We start from the raw sequence: 21,161 nt of genomic DNA, 5'->3' as shown, positions 1-21,161 counted from the left end.
TCTCTTTCTGACCTGTATTGACAGAGTCTAGGCACTATGGTGGAGCAAAGCCCAACTAGCTGAGAATGTAGAAAGAGACGGCACGGTGGCGCAACAGCAGAGTTGTTGCCTTACAGCGCAAGAGACCTAGGTTCGATCTGGACTACAGGTGCTGTCTGTATGGAATTTGTACATTCTCCCCTTGACAGTGTGGGCTTTCTCCGGGTGCTCTGGTTTCCTCCCACACTCCAAAGAAGTGCAGGTTTGTAGGTTAATTTGGTTGCAGTAAAAATTGTAAAATGCCTGTTCAAGTTCAAGTTCAAGTGAGTTTATTGTCATGTATCCCTGTATAGGACAATGAAATTCTTGCTTTGCTTAAGCAAGCAGTTTCTGCACTGTATCTCTAAACTAAACTAAACTAAATCCACTCGTACATTTCAATTTGAAATTTCTGAAAATCACATTGTTCTTGGTAATTTTATTTCAGGATGATCTAGCTCGGGATGCGGTTAAGAAATTACGAAGCCTTTATGACACTAAATATATCTATGGCCCTGGAGGAAGCACAATATGTAAGCATTACATTATTTGGGTCTGCAGAAAGCATTCCTTTAATAGGATTGGTGTTGTAGAGTTTTGCACTGAGTCTCATTTACAGCAGTAAATTAGGCAATGCCAAGTTTCCTTACTCGTTTTAGGCAATGCAGCACGAAAATAGGCCCTTTGGCCCATTATGTCCACGCTGACCGTTAAGCATCTTGACGACATGGTGACACACTTAGTAGAGCAGTTGCCTCACAGTGCCAGAGACCAAGGTTCCAACTTGACTTCACATGCTATTTGTCAGTGAAAAACCATCTAACCAAATCATACCATGCATGAGCACAATCAATTCCTAAACATGTATAACAGGTAGTGCAAAGATAAAAATAAACAGAGTGCTGAATATTGTGTTACAACATTTCTGTGCAGCAGCTAAAAAGTGCAGATTAAAAAAGTGCAAGAACAGCAATGAATTAGATTGGGAGGACAGGACTAAACCCTTGGCTTATGAGAGGTCCATTCAGTGGTCAGGTTACAATGGGGAATAAGCTGTTTCTGAATTTGGCGTTACGTGCATTTAAGCTTTTGTATCGTCTGCCCGACGGGAGAAAGGAGAAGAGGGAATGACTGAAGGGTAAGTGGTCCTTGACTAAGTTGGCTGCTTTCCCAAGGCAACATGAAATATAGACGGGTTTGGTGCAGGGAGGCTGCCTAATTCATTCACAATTCTCTGCAATTTCTAGCGGTCTTGGGCAGAGCAGTTGCCAAAACAAAGATAGACACAAAGTGATGGAATAACTCAATGGGTCAGGCAGCACCTCTGGAGAAAAATGATGTGCGATGTTTTGGGTTAGATTCCATCTTTAGACCTTCTTCAGACCCCATACCTACTCTAACCTCATCCCCTCCGAATGTACAACCCTCGGCTCACTTTGCTTTAATTCGGGCCCTCGTTGCCAAATCAAGTTGTGATGCATCCCGATTGGATGCTTTCTATGTTGAAGTTTGTAGAGTCATTGGAGAAATGAGGATGGAGAAGTGAAGAGTTTGAACAATGTAGGGTTTCCCCCACTTTCCTCCCACAGCCCAGAGACTTAACAATTGCTGGGTTGATTAGGCACCGTAAAGAGCCCCAAATATGTGGTTGAGTGGAAGAATCTGCATTTGGAATAAAACTGAATCAGTGTTGGGCGGCACAGTGGTGCAGCAGTAGAGTTGCTGCGTCACAGTACCAGATACCTGGGTTCGATCCTGACTACCGATCTCCCTGTGACCCGTGGGTTTTCTCTGGGTGCTCCGGTTTCCTCCCACATTCCAAAGGCGTGCTCATTTGTAGGTTAGTTGGCTTCTGTAAATTGTCCCTAGTGTGTAGGGTAAAACCAATGTATAGGTGATCATTGGTTGGTATGGCCTTGGTGGGCCGAAGGGCCTGTTTTCATGCTGTATCTCTGAACTGAACTAAACTAAACTGTAGATTGGATGTAGATGGTCAGTGCAAACTCAGTGGGATCGAGGGCTTGTTTCCATGTTGTTTGTGAGTTATGTCTCCATAGCTCTCATCTATACTATTCCCATTATTCCCTCTTGCATTCCCATCAAGCTCTCTCCCTGATTCTTCTACCACCCATCACCAATGCTGGCCAATTGACCAACCAACTCCCTAATTTTTGGGAAGTGACTGGTCACTTGAGCCTCCCAGAGAGAAACACCTGCAGTCAGAGGAAGCACGTGCAAACCTCCTACAGATAGAACCAGAGGTCAGGATCGAACCAGGGCTGCTGGAGATGTTAGTGAGTGGCACTAACTGCTGAGTCACCGTATAGCTAAGTACAGCCTTTATTTTGTTTCCAACCTCCAGGAATTGGGTAACTCTTGCTAAGTGGTTGGAAACAAATTCCACTGTGGTGTAATAGAAGAAACTTTATATCTCCCCATCTGTTGATTACTCACCCAAATTATACACCATGGAACATTGTTGATACCATTGTCATCCCAATACGTTAATTAGGCCGGCTCATAACTTTGCTAACCCCTGCCTAGCCTTACATGGCAACCACTCAAAACACAAATTGCTGGAGGAACTCAGTGGGTTACACAGCAGCCGAGGAGGGAATGGGTTGATGAAGTTTTGCATCCGGATCCCTGAAGAAGGATTCTGACCCAAAACGTCACCTGTCCTTTTCCCTCCCCAGTTGTTGCCTGACCGCTGAGTTCATAAGTTCTAGGGGCAGAATTAGGCCATTTGGCCCATCAAGTCTACTCCACCATTCAATCATGGCTGATCTATCTTTCCCTCTCTACCCCATTCTCCTGCCTTCTCCCCATAACCCCTGACACCCGTACTGATCAAGAATCTGTCAGTCTCCACCTTAAAAATATCCATTGACTTGCCCTCCACAGCCGTCCGTGGCAATGAATTCCACAGATTCACCACCCTCTGACTAAAGAAATTCCTTCTCATCTCCTTCTTAAAGGAACGTCATTTAATTCTGAGGCTATGACCTCTAGTCCTAGACTCTCCCACTAGGGGAAACATCCTACTGTGGCAATGAAATTTCTCCAGCACTTTGTGTTTCTCTCGGGATTCCAGCATCTGCAGTTTCTTGTGCCTCCCAAGTATTTTTACTGTTTAAGTGTAAGTTGACAGATTTAGAAACTATGTTGTACTAAAGCAGCATCATTGTGTTTTCCCATCAGATCTTGCGTCTGGGGGTTCAGATGACTGGGCCTACGATCTTGGCATCAAATACTCATTTACCTTTGAACTCCGTGACACGGGCGTGTATGGCTTCCTATTGCCTGAGTCGCAGATCAAGCCAACATGTGAAGAGACCATGTTGGCAGTCTACCATATCACCCAGTATGTTCTTGACAACCTATATTAAACTTTTTAAAGAAAGGGCAAAGTTAAAGATGGGTATTGGGTGACTTTAAAGCTTAGGTTTAGATTTAAAAGCAGTTTTGATTTTGCTGGAGGAAATGACTAATGCATCTTTGAAAAGTATCAAGGATACACTGGTTCAGTAGGATAACATTTAGAAACATAGAAAACATAGAAATTAGGTGCAGGAGTAGGCCATTCGGCCCTTCGAGCCTGCACCGCCATTCAATATGATCATGGCTGATCATCCAACTCAGTATCCCGTACCTGCCTTCTCTCCATACCCCCTGATCCCCTTAGCCACAAGGGCCACATCTAACTCCCTCTTAAATATAGCCAATGAAGTGGCCTCAACTACCCTCTGTGGCAGAGAGTTCCAGAGATTCACCACTCTCTGTGTGAAAAAAGTTCTTCTCATCTCGGTTTTAAAGGATTTCCCCTTTATCCTTAAGCTGTGACCCCTTGTCCTGGACTTCCCTAACATTGGGAACAATCCTCCTGCATCTAGCCTGTCCAACCCCTTAAGAATTTTGTAAGTTTCTATAAGATCCCCTCTCAGTCTTCTAAATTCTAGAGAGTATAAACCAAGTCTATCCAGTCTTTCTTCATAAGACAGTCCTGACATCCCAGGAATCAGTCTGGTGAACCGTCTCTGCACTCCCTCTATGGCAATAATGTCCTTCCTCAGATTTGGAGACCAAAACTGTACGCAATACTCCAGGTGTGGTCTCACCAAGACCCTGTACAACTGCAGTAGAACCTCTCTGCTCCTATACTCAAATCCTTTTGCAATGAAAGCTAACATACCATTCGCTTTCTTTACTGCCTGCTGCACCTGCATGCCTACCTTCAATGACTGGTGTACCATGACACCCAGGTCTCGCTGCATCTCCCCCTTTCCCAATCGGCCACCATTTAGATAATATTTGCCTTGGTTTAATTTTCCCTCATCAGATCATAGAGTTCAGAAGAAAAACATTAGGCTCACAGTGTCTGTGCCAGCTCTTTGAATGAGTAATACAATTACCCTCAATTTTCTTTGACGCAAGCTGTTATTATTAAGTGCTTGTCTAATTCCCTTGAAAATTGTTTGAATATTTCCTATCACTGCACATTCAGGCACCATGTCTGCATTATAATAACTTGGTTCTCCTCTGGTCTCTATCCTTTTTGGCTTCCTGCTGGCGGAACCAAAGGCCTATCTAAGCTAGGCCCATTTGTCCACATTTACCTCTAATCCTTTCTGATATGTCCATATGTCTTGCACATAAGTGATAGGAGCAGAATCAGGCCGTTCAGGCCATTGAGTACTCCGCCATACAATCATGGTTGATTGAACTCTCCCTCCTAACTCCATTCTCCTGCCTTCTCCCCATAACATCTGATACCTGTATTAATCAAGAATCTATATATCTCTGCCTTCAAAAATACCCACTGACGCCCTCCATGGCTTCTGTGGCAAAGAATTCCACAGATTCACCATCTTCTGACTAAATAAATTTCTCCTCATCTCCTTCCTAAAAGAATGTAGTTAGTTTTTTTAATAGAATGCGCGTTAGTTTTTTCAACTTTTTTTATATTTTTAGTATGTTTTAAAGTATGTTTTTGATGTTTCTCGGTGTGTTTTGTGTGGGGGGTGGTATGGGGGGACTGGTCTTACCTTGCCTTTGACTTTGTCCCTTACCATCCGGACGCCACCAGCAACGGCTGCGGAGGGTGGAGGTCCCGACCACGGGTGAAAATGGAGGAGGTCTGGCCAAGTTCTGTGCCTTTCACCACAGTGATGAATGCTGTGGTGGATGTTTGTGTTATATTTTTTTATTGTGGTTGTGTGTTCTTTATTATTGTACCGCTGCTGACAACCCAAAATTCCACCGACCCTGGTTGTGTGGCAATAAATTCTATCAAATTCTATCAATCAATGTCCTTTAATTCTGAAGCTATGATCTCTGGTCCTAGACTCTCCCACTAATAGGAAACATCCTCCCCACATCCACTCTATCCAAGCCTTTCACTATTCAATGAGGTCCCCTCTCATTCTTCGAAACTCCAGCGAGTACAGGCCCCGAGCCGAAAAACGCTCATCATAGGTTAACCTACTCATTTAGATAGATAGATATGCCATTTATTGTCACTATACATGTACAGTGAAATTGAAAGCTGCTCGTACTCAGTGCATACATATAATTTAGTACAAAAAACAAGAAACAGAAAAAACAAAAAAAAGAAGGGGAGAAGGGGGGGGGGGGGGGGGGGGGGGGGGGATAGGTGCACAATTCTGCGGCGCTACATACATATATACAGATGGAAGTCCGGGTGTTGGGCTGTGAAGTCAGTGCATGTGTGAATTTGAATTAAGAGTAGTTATAATTTTCGGAAAGCAACTGTTTCTGAGTCTATTTGTCCTGGATTTGATGCACCTATAGCGCCTTCCAGAGGGCAGCAGGTCGAACAGTCCAAACGCAGGATGGGAGCTGTCTTTGATGATCTTCTTTGCCCTGCTAAGGCAGCGGGATGTGTAGATATCCATCAGGGAGGGGAGAGGGCAACCAATGATCTTCTGTGCTGTCCTAGTTACCCTCTGAAGCCTCTCCCTGTCTGCCATGGTGCAGCTGCCATACCATGCTGTAATGCAGTATGTCAGCAGGCTCTCGATGGACGAGTGGTAGAAGGTCAGCAGCAGGTTAGAGTCCAGGTTGTGCTTCCTGAGGACCCTCAGGAAGTGCAGCCGCTGCTGAGCCTTCTTGATGACCGCTGTCGTGTTGTCTGTCCAGGAGATATCAGCAGCGATATGGACGCCGAGAAACCGGAAGGTGTTGACCCTCTCCACACACTCGCCGTTGATGTGTAGGGGGACTAAGTCGGTGCTGTGCCTCCTGAAGTCGACAATGAGCTCTTTTGTTTTCCTGGTGTTGCCAGATTGTTTTCTGTTACTCATTTCTGTCAAGTCAAGTCACTTTTATTTCTAGAGCACATTTAAAAAACAACTCTCGCTGACCAAAGTGCTTTACATTGGTGGAGGTACTAACGTTATACAACATTGGTTCATAGATTAAGTACATAAATACATACATATAGCCCTCCCTCAGAGGACGTCAGGAAAGGCTTGAGAGTAAAGATGAGTTTTAAGTCTCGACTTAAAAGAGTCGATGGAGGGGGCAGTTCTGATGGGAAGAGGGATGCTGTTCCACAGTCTAGGAGCTGCAACTGCAAAGGCGCGGTCGCCCCTGAATTTATGCCTAGACCGCAGGATGTTCAGTAACCCCAAGTCGGCTGATCTGAGGGACCTGGGATTTTCTGGGATCATTCTTGTAAACCTCCTCTGAACCTTCTCCAGAGCCAACACATCCTTCCTCACATATAATACCTAGAATTGCTCAAAATATTCCAAATGTGGCTTTACCAGCGCCTTATAGATCCTCAACATTACATCCCTGTTTTTGTATACAAGCCCTCTTGAAATAAATGCTAGCATTGAGTTTGCTTTCTTTGCTACTGATTTGACTTAAGGGCCTGTCCCACTTGGCCGTCATTTACGCGATAGGCCGGTAGTGACTGTCGCGTGCATCATCATGCGTCTTCATGCATCAGCTCAGCCGTCTGGAGCGCAAGACATCATTTGAATACCCTGTGGAATATTGTTTAATGCATAATACTGTATTTTCTTTCGAATTATGGTGTAATTCAGAAAATTGTTCGCTTTGCTGTTATGTTTTCATCCTCCACTTCCCTTCCCCCCCACGGAATATACATGATTGCTCCGTGCTCAGTACATTGGTATTGATCCAATCGCTGTATTGCGGATGGTTCCCCGCACTGAGGTAATGGCTAAACACCTATTAATTAAGTGACTTGTGCGCGTTCCATTGGGGGTGTGGGATGGGGGTTCGAAATGATGAGAACTTGACACGTCGTAAGTGAAGCTGGAACAAAAAATAAATAAACTGGTAAAATAATCAGAGCTGACTCAGCGTATAAGCAAAATACCGAATATTGTTCTTTGATTCCCTGACCTTGCATTAACATTAACCTCAATTATCGGTTCAGCTGCCCGTTGAACAAAATATTTAAAACTCTATAAAATAGCATGTCAAGTGTCAGAATATTCACAAATTTTTACTGAATTTTCATCAGCATCAAACATCACAGATCTGCCTATCGCAATATGTCACCTGCATGTATACAAGCAAATGACTCAATAGAGATGACATTCTCTGGGGACTTTCTGATTTCCAACTCCATCGCAAATGCACCTACATTCCACCATCAAAAACATGTACAATCAAGATATTCATGATAGTTGATTTGTATACTACAGTACTGCACGTACGAGGTCAGGACATCAGCGTGCGTATGCGATACGTCACGCCGGAGGCGCGTGAAGATTTTGTGTACTACAAAATCCTGGAGTGCCGCGCAATACCGCGCGCAACTCCATACCCCTCCGCGGTTCTCCATGCGATCGTCCCGCGCCACCCACATGCTACCCGTGCATCTCAATGCGACGACGAGGTCGCGCAAATGACGGCCAAGTGGGACAAGCCCTTTACAGATTAACTTTTTGGGAATCCTGTACCAGCACTCCCAAGTCCCTTTGCACCTCCGATTTCTGGATCCTCTCCCCATTTAGAAAGTAGTCTACGCCTTTATTCCTATTACCAAAATGCATGACTCCACACTTTGCTACACTCTTTTCCATCTACCACTTCTCTGCCCAATCTCCCAACCTGTCCATGTCCTTCAGCAGTGTCCCTGCTTTCTAACACTACCTGTCCCTACACCGATTTTCCAATCATCTGCAAACTTGGCCAAAAAAACCTCAATCCCCTTGTCCAAAGCATTAATATACTGAGTGAAGAGTAGCGGCCCCAGCACCGACTCATGCGGAACTCCAAATGTCTTTTAAATGTTGGTTTAGTACCTGCCTCAACTACTGCTTCCTCTGGCAGCTCATTCCATATACTTACCACCCTCTGTGTGAAAATGGTGCCCTTCAGGTTCCTTTTGAATCTTGCCCCTCTCCCATTAAACCTAAGTCCTTTTGTTCTTGATTCCCTTATTGGCTGACTGTTGTGGCTAATCACTAGTCGGTGGATAAAGGGCAATTACATAGAGGACTAGCTTAGATAGGCGTCTTGGTCGGCAATGGAGGGGTTGGGCCGAAGATGGGTATAACTCTATGACTTCATTCACACAAGCTGTACAACATTATCAGTTCATGTGGATAAGTTCATAGGGGCAGAACTACACCATTCAGCCCATCAAATCTACTCTGCCATTCAATCATGGCTGTCCCATCTTTCCCTTTCAACCCCATTCTGCTGCCATCTCCCCATAACCCCTGGCACCCTTACTAATTAAGAACCTGCTTATCTCCACCTTAAATATACCCAATAACTTGGCCTCCACAGGTGTCTGTGTCAATGAACTCCACACCCTTTGATTAAAGATGTCAGTCCATTAACCAGAACCAATACTAGGGTGAAATTGGTTCCTAGAGACTAGTATTGAGTAGTAACCAACTATATTCAGCTCCATCTATCTGGTTCCACTGAGAAAGGAACCAAACAGATATTCGTATTCGGTGCTATCACAAATCAGTGAAACTCAATATGAAATGGGCGGCTCGATGGCACAGCTGATAGAGCTTCTGCCTCACAGAATCAGCCACCTGGGTTCGATCCTAACTGTCGGTGCTGTCTGTGTGGAGTTTGTCTGTTCCCCCTGACTTTCCTCTGGAGCTCCGCTTTTCTCCCACGTCCAAAGCATGTGCAGTTTTGTAGGTTAAATAGCCTCCGTAATTGCCCCTGGTGTGTGGGGAGTGGATGTAAAAGTGGGATAGAATAGAACTACAATGAGTGGGTGATCAATGGTTGGCGTGGACTCGAAAATGGAAGGGCCTGTATCCATGCTGTGCCATTCCATCCATTCCACTCCACTCACTCCTCAACGCCCCTCCCATTCAATTACACCCCACTTATCCCATCTCAATCTCCTAATTGCCTAAATGTCTAAAATAATTTTCATTTGATACCCCAAGGGGAGCATTACATGTATAGGAAAGAACTGCAGATGCTGGTTTAAATCGAAGGTAGACACAAAATGCTGGAGTAACTCAGCGGGACAGGCAGTATAGATACATAGACAATAGGTGCAGTAGGCCATTCGGCCTTTCGAGCCAGCACCACTATTCAATATGATCGTGGCTGATCATCCACAATCAGTACCCTTCTTCAGACTGAACATTACTGAACAGGAGTATTACATGGGTACCTATGAAAAGGGCAAATCTTTTAATTCACCTCAGTTATATTAGCTCTGCAAAATATAAAGGAAATAGGTAGTGTGGATCAGCATGGCAGGGTCACATGACATTAAAGTAAAAACCCTGGTTAAGGTATAATTCCATTACCACAGTACTGAGCAAAAGCACATCACTGAGGCCACATAAGAGACTGAGAATGAGAGCTAAGGTTTTACGATTAGCTGACTGGATCATCTTTAACCAAGTCACCAGGTGCAGGTAATATTTTGGGGTTTGGAGGGGGTGTGCTGTGTTGTCCAAGATTCTCTGCAGTTTGAGGAGTATCCTCCCCTCCAAGACCAGCTCCCATGAATAAAACTCTGCCCCAGGACGAAGCAGTAACACTGCGTCATCAAACGTTGTAGTAGTAGATTAACAATCCTACAGTTATACACTGGATTTCTCTCTCAGATTTGAGAGAGGATTCGATGAGAGGAATAGATCAGCTAGATGCACAGAGTTTCTTACCCAGAGTAGGGCAATCGAGAACCATAGGTTTAAAATGAGGGGAAAAGATTTAATAGGAACTTGAGGAGTAACTTTTTCATGCAAAGGGTGCTAGGTGTATGGAATGAACAGCCGAAGGAGGTAGTTGAGGCAAGTACTATCGCAACGTTTAAGAAACATTTAGACAGGTACATGGATAGGACAAGTACATGGATGGGCCAAATATGGGGAAATGGGACTAGTGTAGAGGGGGCATTGTGGACGAACTGGGCCAAAAGGCCTGTTCCTGTGCTGTATGACTCAATGAGTCATTCAAGAAAGACCAACTGCAGGATTTACACACAACAGCTCCCTTGTCCTATCATGTGGGAGGGAAAATCTAGAAATTTATTTTGTCATCATGTATTGGTTATTGAATAAACAATGAGGTTGGGCTAACCTTATGATGTTAGCTTTAGAGAGATGGGACATGTTGGTCAATGTGGACAAGTTGGGCCGAAGGGCCTGTTTCCACGCTGTAAGACTCTATGACTATTTCTACCCTGCTTGGGAAAGTCTTGAGTGTGTGAAGAGGCTAAAATATTAAATGAATAACCGTCACCTAATCCTTGTGTAAAGAAATGCATCTGAATACTCCATCATAAAATAGCAGCCAGTTAACAACAAATAACCAATAGACCTAAAGTGTTCAACGGCCTTTGAATTCTGCCACAAACAAGTTTTAGCTGTTCTCTTGGATCAATTTCCATCTCCTGAAACTTATGTAGTCTTTGGGAAAGGAAGCTGAAGAAAATAAAGTTGTGAATCTTTGCTGTTGTGCAGCTTGTGTGTGTGTGTGTGTGTGTAGAAAGGAACTGCAGATGCTGGTCTAAGCTGAAGATAGACACAAAGTGCTCAAGTACCTCAGTGGGTTAATGTAGCATCTCTGGAGAAAAAAAAGATGGGTGACGTTTGGGTGGGGACCTTTCTTCAAACTGAAAGCAGAAGGGAGTTAACTGGAGTTAAGAAAAGGCCAGAACAAAGCAGGGCCGGCAACAGACAACCAAGGGAGGGTGGAGCCCATACTGACCCATTGTTGGCTGGTGAAGAGGTGATAGTGAAGGGTTACAAGGATGCGAACAGTGGATCTAGTAGGACGACTAATGTCAGTCATTTCTTAGGCAATGAGTATATTAAAAAATAAGTGATATCAGTGGTCTGAGGCGGGATCTCATTGAAATGTACCAAATAATGAAAACCTTAGAGGTGGAAAGGATGTTTCTAGTTGTGGGAGAGTCTCGGACCAGAGGGTACAGCCTCAGAGTAAAAGGACGTACCTTTAGAAAGGAGATGAGGAGGAATATTTTTAGCCAGAGAGTGGTGAATCTATGGAATTCATTGCCACTGATGCCAAGTAGTCAATGAGTATTTTTAAACCAGAGGTTAATAGGTTCTTATTTAGTAATGGCGTCAAAGGCTAGGGGGAGAAGGCAGGAGAATGGGGTCAAGAAGAAAAGTCAGATCAGCCATAGTTGAATGGCAGAGCAGATTCAATGGGCCGAATGGCCTAATTCTGTTCCTATGATTTATGAACTTATGGGGACGCCAGGACGCAGTGGAGTATTTGAAGCAAAGGAGAAGCTCCAAAGCTGTCATCAAGGTCTCCATTTGTGAGAGACAATCAGTAGCATGAGAGGAGGGTGCACAGAGTGTGAGACATTTCATCAGTCGGATTGTGAAAGGATCACACATTGTCCAGTGTCCAAGCATTGGTGGTTCACTAAACAAGGAAGACCTCAGCTCACACCTCCACTTTCTTAAAGGATCCATCCACATTCAGAGATTAAGGCACTGTTAGTGTTAAGGTGATAGCCTACATATTGCTAACCTCCAAAAATGTTATATGTAAACAGAAATAGAACCAACTGGGCAAAAGGTATCTTAGAGCCACAAGGGACTGAAGATGCTATAATCTTGAGCAAAACACAAAGTGCTGGAGTAAATCAGCGGGTCAGGCAGCATCTGTGGATGGAATGGCCAGGCAATGTTTTGGATCGGAACCCTTCTTCAGATTCTGAGACACAAGGAACTGCAGGTGCTAGAATTATGGGCAAAACACAAAGTACCGGAGTAACTTAGGCAACATCTGTGGAGAAAATGGACAGACAGTGTTTTGGGTCAGGACCCTGAGTCTGAAGAAGTCCCTCCACAGATGCCGTCTGTCCCACTGAATTACTCCAACACTTTGTGTTTAGCTCAAAAGCTATCTGAACCTTAGAGAGAAACACCATTTCCAATTCTCCAGAAAGTGCCATGATTCCAATCATCTTTTAAAAAATAATTATTCATTTTTCAGGATACAGCGTCACTGGCAAGACCAGCATCTGTTGCCCATTCTAAATTGCTGTTGAGAAGGTTAAGAAGTAAACTATCTTGTTAAACTGCTGCCTGTTGTCTAGATGTAATGGCGCAACTGGGCAAATTCCTGGACAATTCCAGAGGGCAATTAAATCCTTGCTGCAGTTCTGGAGTCAACATAGGCCAGGCAATAATAATAATAATAATAATAATAATAATAATAATAATAATGATAGAAACATAGAAACATAGAAAATAGGTGCAGGAGTAGGCCATTCGGCCCTTCAAAAATACTTTATTGATCCCCTCAGGGAAATTCAGATGTCCAGAAGCCCCCAACCAACAAACCCACAGATTCAAAACGAACGCAGACAGAAAATACATAAAATACACTGTGGACACTTCCTGAGAGCAGTAAATACTTAAGTAGACCAAAAATTAACAATTAAAAATTAAAAAATGCAAAAATGCCTCCCCCTACAGCCTAGCGGTCCAAATTATGAAATCTAATGGCTGCAGGGGTGAAGGATCTCCTGAACCGCTCCGTTCTACAGGGCAGGGAGAGGAGCCGGTTGTTGTTCCGAGTGCTCTTTTGACTCTCCAGAATTACATGGAGGGGATGCCCGGGGTTTTCTAGGGTGACCTGCACCTTGTACCTCATACGCCTCTCAAGCACATCCATCCCAGAGTCTACTCTCCCCTCCAGCACTGAGCTAGCTCGTTTAACCAGTTTGTCCAGCTTCTTGTTGTTTTTTGCACTAATGCTGTTGCCCCAGCAGACAACCGCGTAGAAAATAACACTTGCAACCACAGTGTAGTATAACATGTGCAGCATATCATTACGCACATATGCTTAAGACTTTAGACTTAAGAAAAATAGCATGGAAACAGGAGCTTCGGCCCACCGAGTATGCACAAACCAGTGATCACCCAGTACACTAGCATTATCCCACATACTAGGGACAATTTACAAGTTACAGAAGTGAAGTAATATACAAAGCTGTATGTCTTTGGCGTGTGGGAGGAAGCATCTGGAAAAAAATCCATGTGGTCACAGGGAGAATGCACAAATTCCTTACAGGCAGCACCCGTAGTCAGGATCCAACCTGGGTCTCTGGCTCAAAGGCTGCAACTACCGTTGTGACACCGTGCTGCCCACAGGCTAGTTAAGGATGGCTCATTTCCTCCTATGAGAACATTAATGAAACAGATGGGCTTTCACAACACTCCAGTTGTTTTTGTAGTCATCATTACTACTTGCTGTTCTCCAGAATTGCAAAACATATAGTGTATTTAAATTCTTCATTGTTGTGGTGGGATTTGAACTCAGGTCCCTGGATTGCTAATCCTGGCTCTGGATACTGGCCTATTCATCTGATTTAACTGGTGTACCAGCAGTCTTCCCTGTATTAATTCTCATGATCATGGCAGGAGCTTCCGGTGAGCTGTGGGCACGCTCCGACAGCAGGTCTGGTTGTCCTGCTGCGGAACTGGGAACCCACCTGGTATCATCCGAGTCTCATCTCCTGCTCGACCCTGAAGACCAAGAAGTGACGAGAGTGGAGGGAGTTGGCGATGGCGGCAGACTGTACTCTTAACAACTTTGAAGTCTCGTTTGTGCTGGAAACGCAGCAACTCTTTGTGTACTGTCTCGGTGAAGTCTACTATTACACTACAGTCATTGCACTTTTGTGCTTATCTATGATTGTCTACGATATGATTTGACTGGATTATAAGCAAAACAAAGAATGTCACTGTACCTCGGTACATATGACAATGACTCATTGAATATCATTGAAGTTATTGAAGCTGTTAATACATTTTTTTTCTCTTGTTATATATTACTCAAACAAGATAATCTACCAGTAAGATGAGACAGAGATTTTACTTCGGAGTCACGTGAGTGACTACGTGAAGAAGGGCCGTCCGTCTGCGTGCGCGTCATTATGCCTGAACGCAACACGCACGACGTTCTGGCAGGCACTGTGTCCTCCCAGCCGTTGGGATGAGCAGGTAAGGAGAGTTGAACTACTTACCTGCGTTCTTTCGGGCTTGAAGCTTTTTTGTAGTTTTCAGAGCCCATGATGTCAAGGAGACGGCCCGCCGGGATGTCGGCTGCCGAAGACCACAGCATTCCAAGTAGCGGGCGACGGTCTTGTTCCCGACATTAGCGCACTCTCAGTGGAGAGCCAGCAGTTGGCAGAATATCCGCACGCTACAATGCCGGCAAGGGAGCGCTATCAGCCGCCGAATCCTCTCTTCAGGTAAGACCAGAAGAACGAAGCAAAAACTGTCGGACCAATCAAGGTACCAACGACAAGCAAATCATCAGTAGGCGACAACACAACCCACACCTCCATAGGGGGTAAGCGGTTCACTGAATCCAGTGGTAGCTTGAAAGCTGGCCACGGAAATATGATCAGAGTCGTCTTTCAAGGCAGACTCAAAATAATGGCCAGAATTGTCCTACAAGGCAGGCTCAGTATGATGAGGGTTTTCAGACCACACCCAAGCAGAGGTCAGGAGAAACATGGAATCCACACTCCCTACCAGCCCTACTCCCAATCAAGGAGAGAAAAGGAATCCACATCAGGAGCCTTTGTGCTTACCACAAGACCACCGGTAGCCATGGAGGTAGGTGGGTCTGGGTTTACTGAAACAAGGGATTGTGGACCAGTTACATGTTGGTAATTTACTCTTGTGATTATTTTTACTGCACAACACACATAGGTTCCAAGCAGACTTGGAACTTGGACTGGAGTTGTCTTTGAGGCAGGCCCAGTATTTTTGGGCAGGATTGCCATTCAGGACATGTGACAGATGGAGGATGTCACTTCATCCAGGTTTAACTCATTTGTGCAGTACAGACGTTTAGAAACAATAATTTTTGTTACGGTCTAACTACTGTTTTATAGGAGCTTCCTATAAAATGGTCACATGGCATGCATCGACCTCAAAGATGCATACTATTCGGTGTCTATTCACTAAGAACAGGAGATATTTGAAGTTTAACTGGATGGCATGGATCTGCCAAATGGGTTGACATCAGCTCCTAGACTATTGACTAAACTACGGAAACCAATTCTGGGTCTACAAAGTTCTCAGAGCCACATAGTAATGGCATATTTGGACAATTTCATTTTGGAGTCACCAAGAATTGGCAGAAGCATCAGTCATAGCAAACCAAAACCCTGTTTGATAGAATTGGTTACCTCATCCATCCAGTTAAATCAAAATTGACACCTACAAGGGTAATTGATTACCTAGAATTTACTATCAAAAACAGTAAATATGTTGGTGACTTTGCCTAGGGGCAAATTACTATATTTATCAAGCCTGCTATGACCTGATAGTCAAATACTAGCCATCTATCAGGCAAACAGCGAGTGTAATTGGCAAATAGTAGCTGCATTTCCAGCAGAACGTACGGGCCTTTGCATTACCAGAATTTACAGCTAGCAAAGGAACGAACACTCAGATTCCATGCAGGCCAAATTGGCAAAACTATGGATTGCCAGCAAAGGCCATTGTTCAATAACTATGGTGGATAAGGAACGTGAGAAAGCTCAAGGTAAATTTTGCTTGAAAGCCATCGAGGGTTCTTCAGACCTATGCAAGCGGCTAAGGATGGGGAGTCACAAACACAGTCTAGAGCTGTGGGGGCAGATGGAATGAGCAGGAGTCTGTAATTCCCCAACACATGGAATCAATTACCCAGAATTGTTGGGGGCACAATTTGGACTCAAGGTTCTCTGTAGCAATATGCAACCGGTGCTTGTTCAAATTCAGATTGATAACACCACTGCGGTGGCACATATCCATTAACAAGGGTGGTGTAAAATCTGTATCTTACGACAGTTTGTTGAACCTCATTTGGCACTGGTGCATCAAGAGGAATATTTGGGAAATCTACGAGGTAGATATAACGCGTTGACAGATGCTGGATCATGAATGTTTAATAACAACACAGAAAAATGGATGTTGAATCAGACAGTATTTAACAAAATAACTACACGATTTGGCATACCAGATATTGATCTGTTTGCATCTAGACTAACCATCAGTTACCCAGATATGTGTCCTGCAAAGCAGGATCCAGGAGCAAAGGCAGTGGATGCTTCCTCCCTCAATTGGGGAGGATTGTTTATGTATACTTTCCGCAAATTTGTCTCACAAACCGATGCTTGACCAAAATCAAGCAAGACTAAGCCACAGGCATATTGGTAGTGCCAGATTGGCCTACTCAAGCCTGGTTCCCAAAAAATTTGGGAACTATACTCCAGCCAGTTATGGCTGTGCCCAAGAGCAGGGACCTCCAAGTGAACCCAGTTACAGGGAGTAATCATCCACTACACGAACGTATTAACTTGTTGGTCTGCAGATTCTGAGGAGGCCATTTCAAGGCATAGGACTGTCCGAACAAATACAACACAGTTTGGATAACGGATGTCTTAGAGTTCCTATCAACTCTGTACCATAACTATAAACAAAGTTATAGTGTAATCTATAGTGCCAGAGGCGCACTCTCCTCCTATCTGATGCTGGAAGCAGGGCACGGGTCGATAGGAACGCATCCCTTTACAACAAAATTCATGAAGGGAATTTACAACTTAATACCTCCAAGGCCAAGCTACACGGACACATGAGATGTGAGCGTGGTACTAACCCTACTTTGACAGTGGGGACCGCCTATAACTAGCCCTGAAGGTGGTATGCTGACAAAGAGTCCAGACACTGCAAACGCTACAGTTGGACTACATGACCACCAATATGAACAACATAACATTCCTAATCAGGAACCTGATAAAACAGAGCAGGCCAGGAATGCCAGGGATGGAGATCCAGTTCTTGGCATATCCAGAGGACCAACGGTTGTGTGTGTGGTAACATACTAACACCACTATCTGAGAGTTACGGAGAACCTCAGAGGCTCAGAACAATCGGTCCTCATCAGCCATAAAAAAAATCACACCAGAAGGTATCAACTCAAACCATCTCCAGATGGTCAAAGGAGGCAATGGCGGTAGCAGGAGTGAACATTTATATCCTTAAATCTCACTCCACCAGGGCTGCATCTATGTCGGCAGCAAGAGCTATGGACGTGCCCCTTAATGACATCCTAGTGGCTGCAGGATGGACGAATGAAATAACGGTCCACCGGTTTTTATAAAACACCCATAACCGGACTGGGGGTGTTTGCACATACCATTTTAAGTTCTGTCCCTTAGTTTCCCCCCAAGGTTGGGAAGGGTAACTTTTTAAAAAACTTTTCTTTCATTTAAAGCATCAGTTTCTTTACTTAACTACGTAATGTCTGAATGCTTTAATGATTACACGCATCCATGGTCAATCCATTCAGTGTGTGACGCTTGGATTCGTAACCGGCGTAAAATCACAGAGATTTGAAATCTTCACGTAGTCACTCACGTGACTCCGAAGTAAAATTGTAAGATTAAACGAGAACTTACCAGTTTGAAGTTTGATCTTGATTTTATGAGGAGTTACGATGAGCGATTACGTGCCCACCGCTCCCACCCTCATATTATCAAGGTCATATGGAAGTTCAAGTTTTTCACAATCTTACTATTCACAGGTCTTCTTTTTTATCTGTGATTTAACACCGCTGCTTTGAAGATTGACGCGCACGCAGACGGACGGCCCTTCTTCACGTAATCGCTCATCGTAACTCCTCATAAAATCAAGATCAAACTTCAAACTGGTAAGTTCTCGTTTAATCTTACTATTAAATTGCCCTTTCATTTGTAAGGGTACCTTTTGAAACATACTAAACTCAGAGTGCTCAAATGTAGATTTGTTTCTTTGTGTTATGTAACTCTCAGGATCAAATGTCTAAAATTCGTATTATATGTTCTTTATTTATGGTGTAAAATTGTTCTTGAAATATACTTAATTGAACAAAGTACTCCAATGAAAGAATGGAAAAAAGCAAGACAGGTCAATAGGCCCGACAGAATGGTTTAATGCGGATTAATTTGCTGAATGATTTGAAACAAAGGATTTTTTGAGTAGTTTATTTTATTGTAGCACTTACAGGTATATTATCCCCCAATGAGTAAGGAAACAAGATCATCCTTAAATATAATGTAGACAAAGACATACAATGCGGAGTAACTCAGCTAGTATCTCTGGAGAACATGGATAGGTGACATTTCGGGTCGGGACCCTTCCTCAGACTGATTGTAGATTGGGGGAGAAAGATGGAAGAAAGGTGGAGGTGGGACAAAGCCTGGCAAGTGATAGGTGGATACAGGTGAGGGGGGTATTGATTGGCAAATGGTTGGACTAAGGCCAGAGATGAAAAGATAAAAAGGTAATGAGATGAAGCATGAAGAGGCATGGAATGTGAAGCTGGAGGAAGAAATGTAGGTGGAAGGGGATGGGGAGAATGGGGAAGGGCGAAAATATAGGTGCGCACCCAGATGGGGCACAATGGGGAACAAGGAGAGGTGGGGGGGTTTGTAGATTAGTTATCTAAAATTGGAGAATTCAGTGTTAATATTTTTGGATTGCAAGCTACTCGAGCATAATATAAGGTGGTTGTAAGATTAAATAACATTTAATAGGCAGTGATGATAAGTGAGAATCATATAGTACCGAAACAGGCCCTTTGCCCCAATTTGCCCATGCTAACCAAGACACCCTATCTACACTAGCCCCACCTGCCCATGTTAGGCACATAGTTCTCTAAACCTTTTCTATCCACATTCCTGTCCAAATATCTTTTAAATGTTGTTTGTAGTACACTGTCCTTTCATTCTTATTGATGTATGTGTACACACACTCAATCCAAACTTTGTTTGTATACAGTCCAAATGTTGTTATGGAAACCTTTCCTATCCATAGTTCTGAATTCTAAGAGTGGTTTGGAGACCTGTGTTGTACTTGTAACACAGCCCATATAACACAGCCCAAACATTGAACCACAGGATGGAAACTCCACCTCTGCAAGTACAAATATCTGGAAAGTACAACATGAAGCAAACCACAGATAGGCAAACAGGGTTCCTTGCCTTGGGATGGGAAATGGGGTTCTGCACAGGGAATGTTCCCCTGTCTCACTTTTTTAGGAAGTTCTGCTCCAAAAAAACATGGCTGGAGAAGATGAAAAGCCTGTGGAAGTCATTGCCACGGACGACTGTGGAGGCCATGTCATTGGATATATTTAAAGTGAAGAATGATCGGTTCTTGATTAGTAATGATGTCAAAGGTTACAGGGAGAAGGCAGGAGAATGGAGTTGAGAGGGAAAGATGGCTTAGCCTTGATTGATTGGTCGAGCAGACACGATGTGTCGAATGGCCTAATTCTGCTCCTATGTCTTATGAACGTCCGAACCTATGTCTCTAAACCCAGATCTACTTCCCATGCATTGTTAGAATGCCACCATGCAATTGGGAGCGAGAGATTTTGGACTATTATCTACAACCCTGTGGTAAATGTTAGGATTGTGCAATTGAGACTTTATGGTTCTCCCTGTGAGTCAGAGAATCATGAATAAACAAGACCCAGCTGTTGTTATTGTGAGAGATTGGGCGGACTATGATTTTATTTTATGGAGCAAAGGAAGTAGAGGGATGTTCTTGTGGAGGTATATAAAATCTTGAGGGGAATAGATAGATGTGAATGCACAGTCTTTACCCAGTGTCGGGAAATCAAGAACTAAAGGACATAGGTTTAAGGTGAGAGGGGAAGGATTCAATATAAACCTGAGGGGCAACTTTGTCACGTAGAGGTTGGTGGATATATGTAGGTACGTTGCAAAGCGTACCTGAAGCGTCGCTGAAAATCTGCCCCAGCCCATGTGCTCGATTTTGGCGCCGTTTAGAGGGGGGCGGGTTCAAAACGCGATTTTCTCTAGGCTGTTCAAATCGAGTTTGTTCAGCCTAGTTAAATATTAATGAAAATTCGCTGGTAGGTTCCCTCACATGAGTTATTATTAGTTTTACGAGTTTTTCCCAAGTGCTATAGTAGTTTAAAAATTAACCTCTAAACCCCCGACGGCTCGCAACCAGCTGGGTCTATAGAGCAGAAATCTGAAGGGTAGCAGTATATTTTTACATTAAAAAGGGCTTCTTAAGATCACTTTGTACAAAGTTTAATATTGCGAGTAGCTAATTTTGGGCCCTGCAACGGCGACCCTCCCAGTATTTTTCTGGGCATTTGAGGGCAGAAATCTACCGCAATGACACCATTCTAAACCAGCGCGTTCTGGATCCCACTAGAAAGCTGATTGCGAATGGACTTTAATTCACAGCAATTGAACCGGTGTCCTTCCATTTGGCCTATAAATTAATGTGGCTTGAGATTTTAAAATCATGTTTTATTGTGAATTATTTGTGAATATTATTTGGACACTTAGGCTATTAAAAATGTTAATCATTTATTAAGAAATGGATAGATGTTTAGATCTAGTAATGAAGTTTGAATTTAGCTACTAGTGGGTACACTAACTAATTATATGCTTTAATTTCATGTCATTAAATGTAATTATTTTATATTTGTTTCAGAATGGTTCAATCTATGATAACTAAAGTTTCATTCAGTTTTCTTAATTTTTAAGAAGGTTATGAGCTTTTGACTGTTCACGATCACAGCTTTTTTGTTATGTCCATAGAAAATCAATAGGGAACAAGATGCTAATTTCCGAGTAT

At 43.6% G+C, this 21,161-nt stretch overlaps 1 protein-coding gene across 2 annotated transcripts in view; it reads left to right on the top strand.

Moving 5' to 3' along the window:
- The window catches only part of LOC129703334 (carboxypeptidase B-like), a 29,818-nt gene extending 24,260 nt beyond the window's left edge, over window positions 1–5,558 (top strand). For both annotated transcript variants that reach the window (XM_055645700.1, XM_055645701.1), the window contains 2 exons: window positions 467–551; window positions 3,220–5,558. In XM_055645700.1, the coding sequence (XP_055501675.1) occupies window positions 467–551; window positions 3,220–3,407 (273 nt within the window). In that variant the 3' untranslated portion in view covers window positions 3,408–5,558. The remainder of the gene's footprint in view (window positions 1–466; window positions 552–3,219) is intronic.
- The last annotated feature ends 15,603 nt before the right edge of the window (window positions 5,559–21,161 follow it).

The sequence above is a fragment of the Leucoraja erinacea genome, chromosome 14 (genome assembly GCF_028641065.1).
Source record: "Leucoraja erinacea ecotype New England chromosome 14, Leri_hhj_1, whole genome shotgun sequence".
Taxonomy (NCBI): Eukaryota; Metazoa; Chordata; class Chondrichthyes; order Rajiformes; family Rajidae; genus Leucoraja; species Leucoraja erinaceus.
This window is presented reverse-complemented; position numbering and strand designations above follow the sequence as displayed.